General features: G+C 39.3%; 2 protein-coding genes across 4 annotated transcripts in view; one reads left to right on the top strand and one right to left on the bottom strand.

The window, feature by feature from the left end:
* LOC145944901 (uncharacterized) overlaps positions 1-17,803 on the bottom strand; it is a 264,706-nt gene that overhangs the window by 67,601 nt on the left and 179,302 nt on the right. The window lies entirely within an intron of this gene.
* LOC145944898 (uncharacterized) overlaps positions 1-17,803 on the top strand; it is a 242,506-nt gene that overhangs the window by 24,940 nt on the left and 199,763 nt on the right. For both annotated transcript variants that reach the window (XM_083053569.1, XM_083053570.1), the window contains exon 2: positions 1,917-2,105. In XM_083053569.1, coding sequence (XP_082909695.1) covers positions 1,917-2,105 — 189 coding nt within the window. The remainder of the gene's footprint in view (positions 1-1,916; positions 2,106-17,803) is intronic.

Consider the following 17,803-nt stretch of genomic DNA (forward strand, 5'->3'; position numbering starts at 1 on the left):
CTCTTACGGCAACGGCGTGACGTAAGATTTTCCACGGTATAAACGGAAGTTCAACGAAAAAAAAAATAATTGATAAACACGATTGACGAATAATTAGATTTTGACATAGCGGAAGGTTGGTAAAAATCGTCGAACTCTTTCCGTTTTACAGAGAAAACTCATTTATCTTCGAGACACAGTGAGAAAAGAATATTGGCAAAAATTCGCGAGAAAGAGCAGCGCTACGACGAGTGATAAGTCTGGTCGCGAGGCTGTTTTTACAGGACGTACACAGGCGGATCGAATCGCGCACGCGGCCGCGATTAATCGCGTGGAATTCGTGTCGCGGCCCCGACGAGGACGATCAAAAAGTCCTTACGCACCTCGGTGAACGGGACGCGAGTATCGCGCGAGGAGAGGCTCCTTTTCTCTCTTTCCGTTTGTGCGCCTCTCTTCTCTTAACGCGGCCCGCCACAAGAACACTTTCAATGGACCACACGCGCGACGACCTCGCGCTCGGCGAGTGCGCTTCTTACAGGATCAGAGGCTTGTGTCATCTATCTTAGGGAGTTGCTCATATTCAGTCGCGGCGACACTCCAATGCTCTGCTTATAGTGGGACCTTTATCCGCCGAAACGACGGTAGGCAGGCCCTTAGGCCCCGTGCACATCGCCAAGTAATGAACGATGAAATGGATGAGTTCGCTTATTAACCTCTCCATTGTGCTCGAGAGAATCTCAGATTAGATATTTATAACGCGCATTATTCACAAGCAACAATAGGATAATATATCCTGAGTCATAGAATTAAATTTTTAAGAGGAAATTACTCGAACTCTCTTTTTTGCAGATAATTTAAAATATAAATAAATGTTTTATAATTTCACTTCTTTGTAAGTTTCCGCAAATTGTGAAGAGTATATCGTTAAATATAGCTTTCTCGTCGCAAATAGATATCTTTGTCTACATATCTAACGTATAATTTAGTTTATTATCTGATTATAGATCGCTGTCAGGTAAATAAAGTTTAATGCCTTGGTATAGTCCGTCTCAGACTACATATGTAAATTGACGCACATTAATTGCATACATATGGTCGACAAGACCATGAATTAAATGTCAAAGTGAACAAGTCGATATACATTTTATATGTATATTGTATAAAGAATAAAATGAATCAATTAAACACATTTGTAAACAAGTTTAAACAAAATTAAAATAAAGTTGTTTATCTCGATATAACAGCGTGTGTGATATTAGATTTTACTTTAAAACAATGGAATAATAAACGGTGACTTTAAATGTTGATTACTGAATACTTATAACTCTAGTCTATTACTTGCTTATGTGGACACAGTCTTAAGGAAATAATTACAGCGTAACGAATTTCATGTAAACCACACATCAACAAGCACAGACGATTTCTGTTTCTGTTCATGCGGTCAATTGGCTTTATCTCACGCCACAGAGACATTTCGGATAAGATCGCCATGTCATTTCACATCGTTATTCCTTTTGTGCCGAAAATACCATTACCACACGCGATCGAAAACAAAAAAGAGAGAGAAACGTTAGCTATAAATTAATCCTTAAATATATTATGCGGAATCAATATTAATTGTCTGTTAAAAAAATTTTACTTTTGACGCGATAAAAATAATGTATATAATCTTCAATTAATTAATTCAATTAATAATGATTTTTTTTAATTTCCTTTAAATAAAGTGTTGTTATAAAATTGCGATTCACAAAAATTTATATCTCATTATTTTCTTGTTAATGAAAATATATTTTTAATTTAATAATAATAGAAAAATATCTGTAATCACACAAAATAGACAGATCTATTTTGAGGAAACTTGCATATTTTATCGCAAATAGATATACAAGAAAAGCAAATATTTTAAATATAAAAATGGTTTATTTTTTCTGTTGCAGTGGCCTACGTGGTTTTTCCGCCCAGACCTTTCGCTTGGCACGCCACTACCGACGAGTCACGTTCCAAATTCGAGTAACGTTTCTACTTCATCATCTCTACCATCTCGGACACATCTGGATGCTCCGAAAGGGCCGGAGGCTCCTTCCAATAGCAACAAAGTCCACGGACAGACGCCAACGATATGTACGGTGAGTGACACGTTTGATCATTTGTGATTTGATCCTGCCAACTAGACCGTAATAATTGTACCAAGTCTTGCTAGTACACAAATCTTATAAGTGACAGAGTCAAAATTATTCGATACTTTTTATTGAATCAAAAATATTGTCGGGTATTTATAGTAAAAAATTTAGAAAAAAAGGAGAATATTATAGAGAGCAATCTAAAAAACTATAAAAAAATATTAGGAGTGACAAATAGCGAATATTAAGAATTAATAATAGAACGACATAAAATATGTGATGGTAGAGAAATATATATAATATAGAAATAGGGGAACGCGGAAAAAAATTGTATTTAATTACATGTTTAAGGAAACGAATAATAACATTTCGATAGATTGATTTTATAAATTATTAACAATTATTTTAAATACGATCGATTATTAAATCATTTAATAATAATTAAATGCCGGTAATACGCGCGGTAAGTGATACTCGTTTGCTCGTTGGCGATTTTAATTAATTCACAATATCGTTAATGGCATCGATTATTCTCGACTATGATTGTTATTAACTCATTTGACCGCAACTTTATGCTATTGCAAAACCGCGAGTTGTACGTAAAATCGTAACCACGCGCGTGTGTATCGTAATATATTTTTTGCGTCTCGTTGTCAATGTCGCGCTATTAAAAGTAAGTAAGCGATCAATTCGATGTTTTGCGCATCTCGCGAACGCGGAATATAACGAACAGTTATATAGGGCGAAGTTTTGCCGCGCGACAAAAAGCAACATCGGTTTAATTGAAAAGTACAACTGTTCTCTGGACTGGTAATAACGCGTAATGAGCAGCAATTTCGTTTAAAATTATGGGTATGTTTGTATCACGCGCGTGAATGGTGGCGGTGAGTTTTATAGCCTTCGATCGAGGTCAATCGTCATTCGTATATCGATCCAATCCTGTTCCCTCGTCAGTGTAGAGCGTAATTTGCGCCGCGAACATAGTATTTTGTCGCGATAGCGTGTCTGCAGGTGACACCAGTCTGAAATACGCGTCTAGCACGAAAACAATCAGGTTCTCTTACGTGCTTATACGCCGTGATTTTGTCTTCTCTGTCGTAGATCCGTGTCACCTCTCCTATGGCGTGTCATGTTTTAAATTCGTTTTTTGCCTCGTAGCCAAGTAAATCATGGTGTCGTAAGATTGTCGAAATTATAGAAAGAAAGATAGACGCGCATGTAAACTGTTTTCTTCCTTTTTTTAATGTGTGAAAACAATTCGTCGATTATACGGAATATAAACGAGATCTTTGAAATAATATAAATCGAGGTAAGATTAATGTGATATGTACAATATAGTACCAAAAGTTATTGATTTCCCCAGACTGCGTTTCTTTCTGTCAAAACTTCCTCTTTATTGTCTTATATCGCTATCTCGCGCGATTGACACCAAGTCAATCCGAGTCGACGGTTCCGTCCCCGCGTTACCCAGTCACCCAAATCGCGTAGAACTCATTCCCGCAGGCTTAACTGCCGGTGACATGGCACAGAAATGTACCGAACGTGTAAGTTACGGGCGCACGCGATCGATATTCAATTTACAGTTTTGTCACAATAACAATCGTGTTTCGTGGAAAAGACTGGCGTGACGCCGCGTCGATGCTGCTGCGCCGTCGTGGGAGTCGTCGGCCGACGACGCCGCTGCGGCGCGAGGCTTTAGAAACCCTGAAGACCGCGTGGGCGGCGAGTTACCTTGTTAGAGTCGCGCTCGTTAGCGCCGACGATCCTCACTCTCTCTCTTTCTTTCTCTGTTACCGGAGTCACTTAAACGCAACGCTTAATAGAGCCACGTTACCGAACCTCGCGGTTATGATGTCTTCGCTCTGCGCCGGGGGGTCCGTCTTCATCCTCCTCCTGCTCGGCCGCGATTGTTATCCGTACGTCGCGTAAATCGCGACGCCTGAATATTAATTATCGCGGGTCGCGCCGAATGATCGATCTGGGTGCCGCGATTAAGGATGGTACCCGAGTGGGCGAAGAAGGCAATTTGTACCGACCCACGATGATGGGCTTGTGAATATGCATAACCGTGGTATCGGAAATAATTTCGTCCGGGATTATAATTAGCTCTTTCGTCGAAACCAGCGAGGCCACTGCGACGCGTTTAGGAATATGTAACTTACAATTAGATGCAACGAATAACTGGTTACGCCGGAGAAGTTTAAGTTTTAATTTCTTTTACATAAAAATTAGTAATATATTTTAATATTTTTTTATAATGACTTGAGATAATTTTCTAACATTTTCAGAAATTTTTTAAAATATGCAGATTATGCAACTCTGACGCGCTTGGATACTTGCTTTCGATATATACATATAGCGGCTTCGAAGGAGATCGAACGGTGTCATTTGAAAGTTTATTTCTCTTCGTTCGTAGTTTTACGAGCAACGCGCGGAAACCATATGTAATCGTCTATTTTTATTCCTCTCCTGAATCATCCTGTACATTCTCATTGTAATCGTTCGTTGAGCAAAATCGTAAGATCGGTGTGTGGTTGTTATTCGCGGACGTTGCTATATATGTATTTTTCGCGCGTTCAATAATATCGACGCGCACGGTCGCACTAATAAATGTACATCTGCGAAAAGGAAAAAAAAATTGTTCCGTTTCCGAGAAACAGTTACTGCGCGCAAATTGCGACTGTGCCGAGGTATATAAACCGGCGCGCGGTTACGCGATCCTCGATATTCTATCCGGATCGTTAACGGCGATAACGCGCAGTGATTTTATTTCGGAGGATCAAGAGAAAGAGAGAGAGATACTCGCGCGGCTGCTCGTTGAAATTCGAAGCACGCGGCGAACCTTAACCCTCGAACCATCCCGCGCAGTTCGATTTGGGTAACATAACTATCCACGGTGTAGAGGAATCAGTTCGGATCTCGGTAGATAGAAACGATAGCAGTATTTCAACTCTCTCTCTGTTGTTGCTTCAGCTCTCTATTTTCCATTATTTTGCTTTACACAGGACGGCTCCCGACTCTTCGAGAATAAATCTAATTATCGCGTTATATTACGAGAGCATGTACTTTTCCCTACTTTTATCAGCGCGATTTATACGGTATTTGTCTGGGTACAAGGGAGAGAAAGAGCGCGAGCTACTCTTTATTATGCGTGCTTGCACTTCAGTTAAATCGAGCATCTAAGTGCAACCGGTATAAGATACTACGCGCTTCTCTCGCGGAAAACATTTTATATCTACGCGCGCACGCCCGAAAGTGGCATAAAAATGTATCTTATATGAGAGATCTAACGAATTTTTATTGCGCGGCCAGGTTACGAGCCCAGCAGCTTCGACCGCGATACTTTTAGCGAGATATCGATGCGGTTAAATCGCGAAAATGAAGCTACCACTCACTATTTCTGCCATACATTGCAAGATTTTCATAGTCAACATATGTTTGAAAGCGCTATGATTTTTATATTCATGGATTTCATATTAATATATAATATAATGTTTTTAATAAATGTTCAAAACTGGCCGACGAAAAATGAAACTTTAAAGATAAGCGTGAAAACATGTGCAAATTTTTTTATTAGAAATTATTTTATGCAAAAATTTGTAGCTTAGTTGATAGATGGAAATTAGCTAATAAATTACGAGAATTGTCAATTAAATTGGCTATGTCAAGAAACCAATTTGATATCTCTAATTACGATTAATTTTATTTAATTGAGTAATTTGTTGATATGAGCGAAAAAATCTTAAAGTTAAATCTCAAATGCTGTATTATATACAGATTCTTTCTCGATAATCTCGTTACTCGCAGCAAGCAGTTAACTAGTAAGTAAATAACGAGAATGCGCTAATTAAATACTGATCATACGAAACCGGTCTGCGATTGATGTTATTATAACTATCCGCTATTAATGCGAACATTTTCTTAATAGCTTAATAAAGAAGAAAAATAATAAAGAAACATAAGATGCTAAATAATAGAGAAAAATAACATTTCAAAATTAAAGTTGGGAGGGATCGTCTCGAAATATATTTTCTTCTTCAAAGATCAATTATTTAGCAGTGGAAATTTAATCACATACTAAAAGTAACGAGAATGTCAAATCAGACAACAGCTGATTGATAACGGAAACCTACTCGAAATTAAGCAATTAACGATATCTACACAGAGAGAATTTTCTCTTAGAATTTACCCTGAAAATCATGTAATCGTTTAAAATTCTTTCCATACTATATTGTCCCACGAGTCCAATGATTTTCAGGGTAAATTCTAAGAGAAAATTCTCTCTGTATAGTCACGATCGATACGAAAATTTCTAAGTACAAAATACAATGTGTTTCGCAACTTCTTCTCCTCCTCGTCATATATATATCGCCTAGCACCGATGTGTTAAACTGGGACATCCGCGGGGCAAAATCTAATTGCACGACCGCTTAATTAGATCGTTGGCTCTCTCGCGCGCGCGCACAGCCTCGTCGTGCCCTTCATACCAAACTCGGTGTCTGCCCTTAAGATACGGATCGGCCTTAATTCATCGCGTCTACGGGATTAATCTCGCTCGCGCGCGGCGCCGCGGTGCGCTCTAAAATTAGCGCGAGCGTCAATTGAGCGCGGTGGCTGCACACGCACGTGTCGGTATATACATAGCACGCATCGATTACCTCATACGGGTTTTTTTTCTCTCTCTCTCTCTCTCTCTCTCTCTCTCTCTCTCTCTCTCTCTCTCTCTCTCTTGCGCGCACGACGTAAATTAGCGCTTTGGACGGCTTATTGGATCCGCTTCGGACCGTTCTCTAGGATGGATTTCATTATCGCGAGGTGTCTTTAAGCGTTTTCGATAAACGTTTTAAACGATAAACGTGTTCTAAATTAGAGGCTCTTTCGTAATGATATAGCCTCTCTTATAATGATAAGCGTATTCAAAATTAAAGGCTCTTTTATAGTGAGAAAATTAAGGATTTTTGCGTAATTTTTTTATATATGGAAAGTTGATGCCCATTTTTGTGTATTATTATGTTTCGGCTTTTAAAACAAGAGATTAAAATCTTGATTTTCTCTTATAGATACACATGAATGGTAAAAATTCATTCATATATATTATAGTGAAAAAGTGATAGTATTACTGAATTTATTATTAATAAAAATGTTATTAAAACGGGACATTATTTTAGTATGCAGTCAATCAGGATACTTGTATCTGCATCAACACGACATATTTGCATAATGATATCCTACGAATTCATTATACCGCGACCTATGTTTGAAATTGTATATTGCAGTTAGAGAAATGCAGATTCGATGTTCAGAGCTCCCGCATGTTATGAAACTTCTTTCCAGTATGCCTTAATTTACGCGGCAATAAAATGACCGTAAGATTTGTTGAGCGCACTTTACGAGATGCTTATTGAATGTCGTACAGTACCTATCGTTAAACGAGAAAACATCCGCATCTCTTTCGATCTCCGTTTACTCTGCGCAAAGCAATAAATAGATTTTCTTCCGGTATTAATTTCTTTGTTTTTTTTTAAATTTTATTTTACACATTTTTGTGAGTAAAACAATTAAATTTTCTTTATAAATTATACAAGAATATTAAAATGATATAAGATCTTATAAGTCATAAAATATTTTTTTGAAAAAAAGTTCTAAAAAATATTTTGTTTTATACTATAAACTATACTATTTTTAAACTATAATTTTCATAAAATCTTTTATGCTTTTGGTTTAAGAAGGAAAAAATAATTTTTAGGAATTACGAGAAGGGAGGACACTTATAAAATATTTTATATTGAGTTTCTTCGAGAGCCGAATGAGAACACGACGTTCCATCGGTCGCAAAATAAGATGGCATGCGCTTCATTATTAGTTATTCGACCGGTGACGGACAAAAAACGCAATAATTTCATCGGTGCCGGCCCTAACGACGACGGAGCCGTGACGACAAAAAGCTCAATCTATCAAATTGTCACTGGCCTTTCTATTCCGTAGCTCCGCGCCTTCCCTAATAAGCAATCTTCCCGTGGACCTTACCGTAAACCGCCATCCACGACCTGAATAGGTTCCGGACCGGTACCGAACGACCGGCTTCGATCACACAGGGCCGGCTCTTCTTTCTTCGACGAATTCGCTGCGACTTTCCGATTATGATTTTTTGTTTTGAAAATAACGTTGATTTGGTACAGAATAAGAGAGTTTAAAGATTATTCTTTATTAATATTTATTAATTCCGAAACAGTAGATCAAAACGAGAATTGCGAATTTTTCTCGTGCTTTTCTTCAGCATAAATTTAAATTACATTAGAAAAAAAATTAAAAGTATATGCGAAGAGAGAGATTTTTCATAGAGACATTGTCACGTTAATTTGTCGCATTGAAATATTTTGGAAAAATTTTTTCTAATCAAATATCTCGAAATGTTCTCATAGATTAGGAATGTTTCGATATTTAAATTCGACTAATAAGTAGTCGCGTTTTCGGATTTATTTTTAATCGAGCACGGATCGCCGTCCCTGGACATACAGTGTATGTTCTCTCCGAACATGTATACTAGCTACCAAATGCCAGGCAAGAGAATTGGCAAGAGAACGTCGGTAGTCCGTCGACGTCGTCCGAAGACGGACAACCGGCGGTTAATAACTGGTCGATTTTGTTTGTCCTCTTTTGCGGCCGGAGAGCGGAGTTGCAGCGCGGCTCCGAAGTCACTTTGCTAATAAGTCATTTGCCGTGCAGCGTTGGATGTCGCCGCCTGCTTATGAAGGCGTCCCTTCATGGCGCGCACAAAAGGATGTTTCATTAACCTAAGACACTTTATCGCGGACGGTTAATTATTTCCGAGAAGCGATACGCGGAGCGTTGCACGGCGCCGCGGCGCTCTGGATTTTTTATATTTCTCTCTTTCTCTCTTATTTGCGTGTATGTGCGTGCGCGATATTCTCCTTTCCAGTCGCAATCTGGAGTAAATTTTTCCTCGTCAAAAATATTACGACATACGCGATTATTTCATATTATTACGTAATTATTAAATAAATAATACATATGATTCTCGTTATTATCAGCGACATCGCACTTGATATATACATAATACTTTTAAATTCTCGGAAGACAAGAGCGTGCGCTATTTCTTTACGAGCGACGCTTCAGTTCGAGATGGCAAAATTAATCTGCAGAGAATGCGCGCGCAGCATTTCCGCGCATAAAAGATCTTTATTTCCCGGGTGGACGAGTTTAACGATGTCGAAGTCTCGGTGAAACGGAACCGATGTTAGGAAGGCAATAAACAGATCACACTTGTATCACGCGTGTACGTCAGCAGCAGCAGTAGTTCGAACTAGATACATCTGGCAAAGAGTATACGCGAGGCTCTCACCTGCGTGAGCGGGAGAGAGCGAGTTTAATCGCAAAGTAGAACGGCTTTTCGCATTTTTACGGACGCGAATGTAGAATCGCGGTGATCGTTAGCGACCTGTCTGTATTTCCTTCTGCATTCGTGCCTATACCCCGTCTTTCCCCTCCTTCGTTTCATCGCCTAGACGAGATCACTTCGTGATCGTCGTTGAATTATTTCATCGAGATTAAAAAAAATTATATGGTGACTCTGGTTCCTCGTCATTTTATTTTATTTGTCCAGCATATTTTTTTCTAATTTATTTCGAAATAATTAAAAAGCCTATTTTGGACAAAAATTTAGTTGCACGTAAATTTTACGTCTTAAACGGAACATAATGGGGACGTGTGATAATATTGGGAACACCGATCTTTCTGGCACTCGAGGTGGTCTCTCTGGCGGCTTCCAGCTCACGCCGATGGAGCGTAACTTCGCGGTTTCGGCCGTATCATTAATGGTGTCACGTCTGCCGAACGGTGTACATACCGTCTCATCATGGACAGTAACCCAAGGCATTGGCGAGGCCCCGATATAAAAGATTTCGCAAAGGGGGAGCGCTCTCTCGCGCGCTGATAAGAGGCGGGCGGGCCGCCCCTCGGGGACAGGGGGCATCCGGGGCCCCTCGAATTACGGCTTCGCAATAAATTTAATAAAGCCAGAATTAATGTATGGTTGCTCGTTTCAGCTGAGAGCACGACGGCGCTCCTTATACTTACGTCTCTCGCGCTTTCGCCTCGAAATTTGAAATACAAGTATGTGCCGTTTAAAACGTAATACGCGCATAAATTGCCACGCGGTGAGCAATTTAAGAAATTTTTGCCCAACTAAATAAGGCCGCGCGTTACGTAAATGTTCGTATTTTATTATCGGATGGTATACGTTTAATTTTGCGCAGTTTTTTTACTCCAATGGATTCGCGCCGAAAATACAAATGCATTTTTATCGATTACGATACTTCTTTTTTTTTTTGTCAATCGAAAGATATTTGCTCGCTATCGATAAGAAGCAGTCGTCTTTGCGAAATGAAATATGATAAACGAAATTCCTAAAAGAACCCTAGCAGAGAGGTTTGTAATAGTAGCAGCAGTTAGGAGAGGTCGAGGAGAGTTTAGGGAAAGATACGGGAGGGGAAGAGCGGGAGGGATGCGATGGTAGTCTTGGAGAACATCTGCGCCCTTAATTATTTTACAGATTTAGTAGATCGTTATGGCTTGTAAAATTACTGCCAATTTCACGCCTCTAAGCTTATTTTATCCGCGCGTTAGCTGCCTATCGGTGCATCGCCGCCGAGGCTTCCCGAAGGATATTGGGCATCCTTCGCGGCTAAATTAATGGCCCCGTTGTTTATGACTGCATCGGCACCGGACACGCAACGATTCCGTCGCGAATTCCCGTAAATACCTCCGATAATGCGATTCGCCCGCACTTCACATCTATTCTTCTCTCCCATTATCCTGTTCTGTCTTCTTCTCTTTCCCTCTTTATCTGTTTCTCTCTCTCTTTACGAGGGAACTCGTCAGACGACAGTCTGCTGTTCTTTTTTCTTTTTCCTCGCTTATTCTTTCGCGATCTTTTTGGTCGACTAATTATTATCGATTTTTTTTGTGCGAATTAATATCCGAGCGGAATCTCGCGTTTAGGATATATTAGTCGTCTTGGGATAATATTCGACGCCCTTGAATGCGATTATTGACGGATACGTTGTATTTTATAGCATAATATGCAGTAACGCATTTCGATTGATCTTGGAGAAATGAATCACAAGCACATACAAACATGCAACAAATATTCCAAGGCTATCAACACGTAAAACGATTTTTTAAAAATATTTATAGTTACTCTGTCGAATAGATTTAACAAAATTATGTTACAGTTTTCGTAGAATTTACATTTTTCATATTATACAAAAATAAATAAGTCAAAGAATTTTTGGCGTTGTAGAAAAAAATAATGTCTCGCAATATCCAATTACGGGAAAAATAATGGAATCTCAAATATTCAAGGAGCGATAAAACATGTAATAAAAACAAGTCCTGGATTTTAACTTTTATTTGCTCGGTAACTTATTCGAGCTGGATTTTGAACTGTTACCTCACGTTTTCGAGATCAATAAAATAAATGTGTATTATTATCCAAATGTTAAGCTCTTAGCAGTTCACGATGTAATTAGTCGTTCGCGACGATTTTATTAATTATAAGACGCTGATTGAGACTTCTCTTAACATCTGCTTTTTTCGTTCATTATTAATTTTATTAAAGTTTCCCTTACTATTATGCTTAACATTTGTATATAAAATGAGTGGTACACAAAAGATTAGATGCATCTTAATTAAATAGCAATAATAGCATATATTATTATTGAAAAATGATGACAACTTTCTCGATATCTTACTAAAAAAATACTTGTAGCTCGCGAAATGGCATTTCGTAAGCAGGCTGGAGAATTAAAGAAAAAAATTAATATTGCATTATAAAATAATCTATGCAATATCGAGAATAAGATTTTATAAATATAAATTCAATATCAAAATTGAAATATATATTTTTATAATGTCGTTCGAGATGGTATTAGGGACAAAGAGGATTCCTGTGGCACTCTCGACAAATGAACGAATGGATTTGTTATCTCGAGCGGGCGAGATAATCGCAAATTGCAAAGAGCCTCGGCTGGGGCATTTCGCATTCGTCGCGAATGCCATTGTTATATACCGCTCGCGCCGGGCCGTGCACGATCTCGCGGTCTCGTGTAATCGAAATCGAAAATCGACGGGTGGAAATGATCCTCGCGAAACGCGACGCGCGCGCGCGACTACCGGATCCCAGCCGGTGCGCGGATCACTGTAATTTAATAAATTGCGATAGCTGCCGTCCCGGGGCAAATTGTAGCATAATCATTCATTAGTAGGTCGTGACTTCGCGTCGCTCGCAACACGACTCGCGTTCGTGTATATACGCGCAGCCGATGTGCATATACCGCTATGCACTTTTCCCTTCCTCGGCGGTGTTTCGTATCGAGGCGCAACTTATTAATATTTTCGAGGATATATAAGGGTACACCTCGGATGGGGAGATTTACATCCTTTTTTGTTTTACTAAAAATTTGATGAAACTATGTCTCGCTTCGATTTATACTATTTTTCGTGTGCGGTTAATCGAATTCTTTCTTCTAGATATTCTTCAAAGTTTTCTGACTATAATCTTATAAGACTAAATAAATTTTCACGAGAGAAAGAGAGAGAGAAAATTTTGCTTTTTTATTTTGCAACAGTTCATTATGAGACCATGTACGTTAATAGTTTTAAGCGTGTTCAATATAACGATAAAATCAGTTCTGAAGTGGAACAAAAAGCTCCTGTGACGCATGCAAGAAATTAACGTTAAGATGCGTCTTTAGGGTGTGATGGTTTGTCATGAAGGAAAATGGTACCCTTTACTAGCGACCAAATTAATTCGAATGACTACACGAAGTGCTGTCAGCTGGTGTTTTAATTCGCGATCGACGATAAGTTAATTCCGATACGCATTCATTGTGAGCTCTCGACGTTGACGAATACTTAACGCTATCAGAAGACGATCTATCACGATGTTCCACGAGGAAAGATGTGCAAGGTGCCGCGTGCTAATTACCGAACACCTTTAAATCCTTCGAAACTAAGCCTTCAATGAAGACACCAGTCGCAGGCTCCACCGTAATAATGTCGCGTTGAGAAAGCGATGGACTCCCCTTCTCTTTCGAAACGTTTCCGCTCTTAATTTCCTTTATCCACGCAAGCCGGCACTTCGATACGCCTTACATCGATTAAATCTCGATCGGCACAGTCGACGTGGCGCAATTAGCCGCGCGTTAATTTCCCATAATTAGTCCGCGCGGTAATGAAGTTATTGCCGGTTCGTGTCCCCGATTATACGGCATTTACATAAAACGGCCGCACCGCTGCGCGACAAACGTGTACTTAAAAGCGATAACGCGACGTCGTTAACCGCTGATTAACCGCGCGCGATCGTCGTTCGCCGCGAACAGAATCGATTCGTGGAAATATCCGAAGGGAGGAAGGAGAAGGAAGGACGATGACGAAGAAACGAGGAGCGAAACTCGTCGCGGGAAATAGTTTTCATAAATTAGGATCGATCTGTCGGCGAGATAACGCGTCAAGAGCGCACGCGGCGGACGGATGCAATTAATTTGCGGTGCACAATGTGCATACCGGTAAATATTCATGTTTTATTATATAGGCACTGCACCGTAATTGCAGAGCGCGCGACACGAATTCGCGGAAACTCGAGTCGCGCGAGAAGGGGAACGCGACTGTGGCGGCTTTTTAGGATCGGCATCGGAGAAAGGAGAGAAGAGGAGGGGAGGCTCGTCTTTCGGAGATGCGGTTTCCATAAATTTGTTAGGTAATTGCGGGGCACGCGCGTGCATCGCGCGATTTAGGGACGACGGTCGCGTGAAATTAATTTAGCTGAAGCCGTATTTAGCGTACATTACATAATAAGGGCGTGTCGCTTGAAGTGCGAGCTGACTAATAGTAACAATCGCTGTCAGAATTTTTCGGATCGGTTCTTTAGAATTAATATATAATGTATATATAATATAATATAATAAATATTATAAAATATTAGAATAATAAATTAATATATATAATAAACATTTTTCTTATTAATATTTTGTTTTTAGAATACTTAGCTTTTCTTGTAAGAAACATTTTAGAGAGAAAGAGAGAGAGAAAGATCTGGAGATAAAATTTTGATATTACACGCAATAAAAAAACGTTTCGCTCGTTCATGTAATTTGAATATATGATTATTTGCACATAACCAGCTAGATTCACTCGCACGTTCTCGAACGTGGATTCTGAATAGAATCAATTATACAAAGGTCGACGAAACGAGGATTCGATAACGGGCGATACGATCGACGCGAACGCGATTCGTAAACGATTTTAACGAATTAAAAAGAGGCGGATTTTCCAAATAGATTTATTGACGTAATACCAACGGCACATCGCGGACGAATGCAATTCATTATACGACGCCCGGAGCTTTTATAGAACGTTCCACACAGGTGTTCGTTCACCGATCGACATATCGATCAGCGGAAGGACGATATTTGAAATATACTCTAGTCTGTAGGAAATAAAAAAAAATTGGTTTTTTTTTTGTAAAAGCACAATTTTTAGTTGGTATATTTAGAATATACATATTCTCTCTTATATTTGCATATAGCAATGGAGAACACAATTCAATTTTTATCATTATAAGAACATATTATAAGTCGTTATTCTCATTGTGATTTGATAAATGTATTTTTGAATAAGCGAAATAGACGAATAACTAGCAACGCGGAAAGTATAGTTAACGAAAGAATCTCATCGAGTATCTCTCTCCGCACGTGATCCCTCGGATACGTTTCGTCTAATCGATCGTTGCACAGGATCGCGATTTGATCGCTCAATTCCCGTCGTGATCGACGTGGAAGCCCTCATCTGGGCAGAAAACTGGAAGCCCAGGGCTATGGTGGCGCGTGAAAAGGGTCTCGCTCGGAACGTCGTCGCTCGAGAAAATTACAGAGTTCATTGTTTCGTATCGGCCCTACGGTCCGGCGGAGGACGGCTCGTTTCATGGTTCCCCCTTTCCTCCCCCGTTTTTCATCCCTTTTGGTCCTTTTACGGGAGAAACTGCGTGCACAAATCGGCGGATACGGTAATGCCGGTATTGACGTCCCGACGTTTATCGCGTCGTCGAATGGTGGGAAGGAACTCGCGGAGAGAAAACATAAATGTTTCATATGCAAGAAAATATTACGTATGCAAATGCGATTATTATTATAACAATGCTGAAAATTAGAGCGAAAAAAATATATAGTAGGAATTTATTGAAAACAATCGTGAAACGCGCGCGCATAGATTTCAAAATAATCTCTCAACATTATCTATGGAGAATAAAAGTTATGCAGTCTGAGAGAATTTTAATGGGATGAAAAAAAGGTAATTTATAGAAGTTGCGGAAGTCGCGTATCACGGTTTTTCTCGCAAGCGCGATTAAATCATGCCAAGAGTCTTCAATATAATTGTATGCATGTAATCGGCAGAAAAAAAACGACGAAGGCCGCGCGAAGTTGAGATGTCATTATGACTGCTAAACAAAGTCCTTCGATCTACTCACTTCGTCAGATGATAATAATTATGTGCGAGCAGAAGAGACGCGAACAGGAAAGCGAGGCGGGAAAATCACGTGCTTCGATCTTCTTTTTTAAATATTATATGTACAAAGTGTCGCAGATTTCTTTGTCAAATAAAGTCAAATTTGAAGTGTAGATTTTCTGAATTATAAACTAAAAGCTTCACAAATTAAGGATAAAAATAAAAGTTTATTCTTTGTTATCGTTGATTTTCAAGTGAGTTTTATACTTTAACAGAATTTTAATTCAAGTATAAAGATATCTAGAGCTGACTGTTTAAATGATTAAATAATGACAAAAATTTTTAAAAAAGTACAAGTTTAAATTGATCAATAAATTTATAATCACAAAGTAGCGCTATGAACTTGGGACACCCTGTATAGTCATTGGAAAGAAAAAACTTGTCACTTGTAAATTACAACCGTGTTCAACACGCACTATTACATTAACATAATTGGCAATTGCGCGAACGAACCGCGACGACGACGTACGCGATCGTCGATTTTGCGATCGCGAGTCTCTCTCGAACGAGTCTTACGATTTATATTTATCCCACGTATGCTCTTCCGCGAAGATGAGGGTCTCTGGGTCTCTACTATCCCTTCTTTTTATTGCCCGGCACTTTTCTCTCCGGAGGAGAGTTCCTCAAGTCAATTCCATCGAATATCGATGGTACTCGAGGAGAGAGCGTGGACGGGAGTTTGTAAACTTTTATTGGGCTATCGAAACGTTTGCGCTTTCGGGACACACCACTTGACGCCGCCTGTCATAAGAAAGAGGGCGGCAACGACTTAAAAATCAGACGAGGGACCGGTTCCTCTCGCTTCCCACCGCTTCACGAGATTTCCTCGAACGAAAAGAAACTTATACTACTTATAAATTTTCGATGTCAACGTGCATCAGATTCATTACGTTTAACGCGATCGTATACTATTTTAGTATCAAATGATAATTCATTTTCTTCGGTTCTTAAAGTTAAACTCCTGTCACTATAATCTTCTGTCATCTTATCTTTCGTTGCGCTCTATGCATTCGGTATGCCTCGAAATCACGATTGACTCTGTCACGAACATATAGAAGTGTGTTATATGCTATATATAACCGCGAATGGCCCTAGCAGCGATGCTCTCCCTACTATCTGTCGTATAATTTCCAAGTTATGCTCATTGGTAGGTACAGTTAAGCTCGTTACGTGTCTACCGCTCCCTGTTACTCTTCCGAGAGTAATGTCCTAAATATCAATTACCGAAGAAGGAGCGGTCGGCGTTACTGATACGACTTTATGCAAAGCTCGGTAACACTCCGCGAGCAACGTTAATTAGTGATGAGATTTTTAAAAACGGAGCGATGCCCAATATTCCCACGATCGCTCGCGATATGCGGATAAACATTCGCGGGATAGATAGGTGAACCTACTTCGCGGACGCGAATCGTTATCGATTCAATGCCTGTGAATTAGTACGGAGAGTTTATTCAAGTGTGCCTGCTCTTCGCATTTCTCGAATCGATGGTATTTAGCGTAATAAAACACCTGGCGCGGCAGAAAGATCTGGGCGTATTCGAGTTCTAACGGGGTCGACGATAGTCGGCTAATGACGTTTTCCCTCCTAGATTACGCGACTTCTCGGTAAATTTCTATATTAACGTCATCATCTCTGATTTGCCTCAAAATTTACATGAAGGATCTTTATTTTACATTAAAAGGAAGCTTCCTGTAAATTTTGAAGCAAATCGGAGATGATGACGTTAATATATCTTTCGAATATATAAAAGCATTTATGATTCCAAAAATCATGCTTTTCCGAAGGATTATCGCTGTCGTCCAAATCTATCAAATATAAGTTGCAATAAAAACAACATACCTGATTTAAATTTCCTGTAGAATAAAATCCCGCCTCCGCTAATTGCTTCTTAGGGTAATATCTCGTTCGAGATCATGATGCAAAACTTTGAAGATGAGCTTGATAAAAGCGATATTTATAGAATGCTTACGGAATGCAGTAACGTAACAATATTAAAAACAATACTGAGGTCTCAAATGCTTTCATATTTTGTTTGTTTTTGTATAATTTGCAACAATATAAGAAAAAACTGCTAAGTAATTTATTTATTTGTTCCACAGTATATCAATATCTGCAGAGT

Source organism: Prenolepis imparis, unplaced genomic scaffold (genome assembly GCF_030444845.1).
Source record: "Prenolepis imparis isolate NDT839.2.m4 unplaced genomic scaffold, iyPreImpa1.0 SCAF_13, whole genome shotgun sequence".
NCBI lineage: Eukaryota > Metazoa > Arthropoda > Insecta > Hymenoptera > Formicidae > Prenolepis > Prenolepis imparis.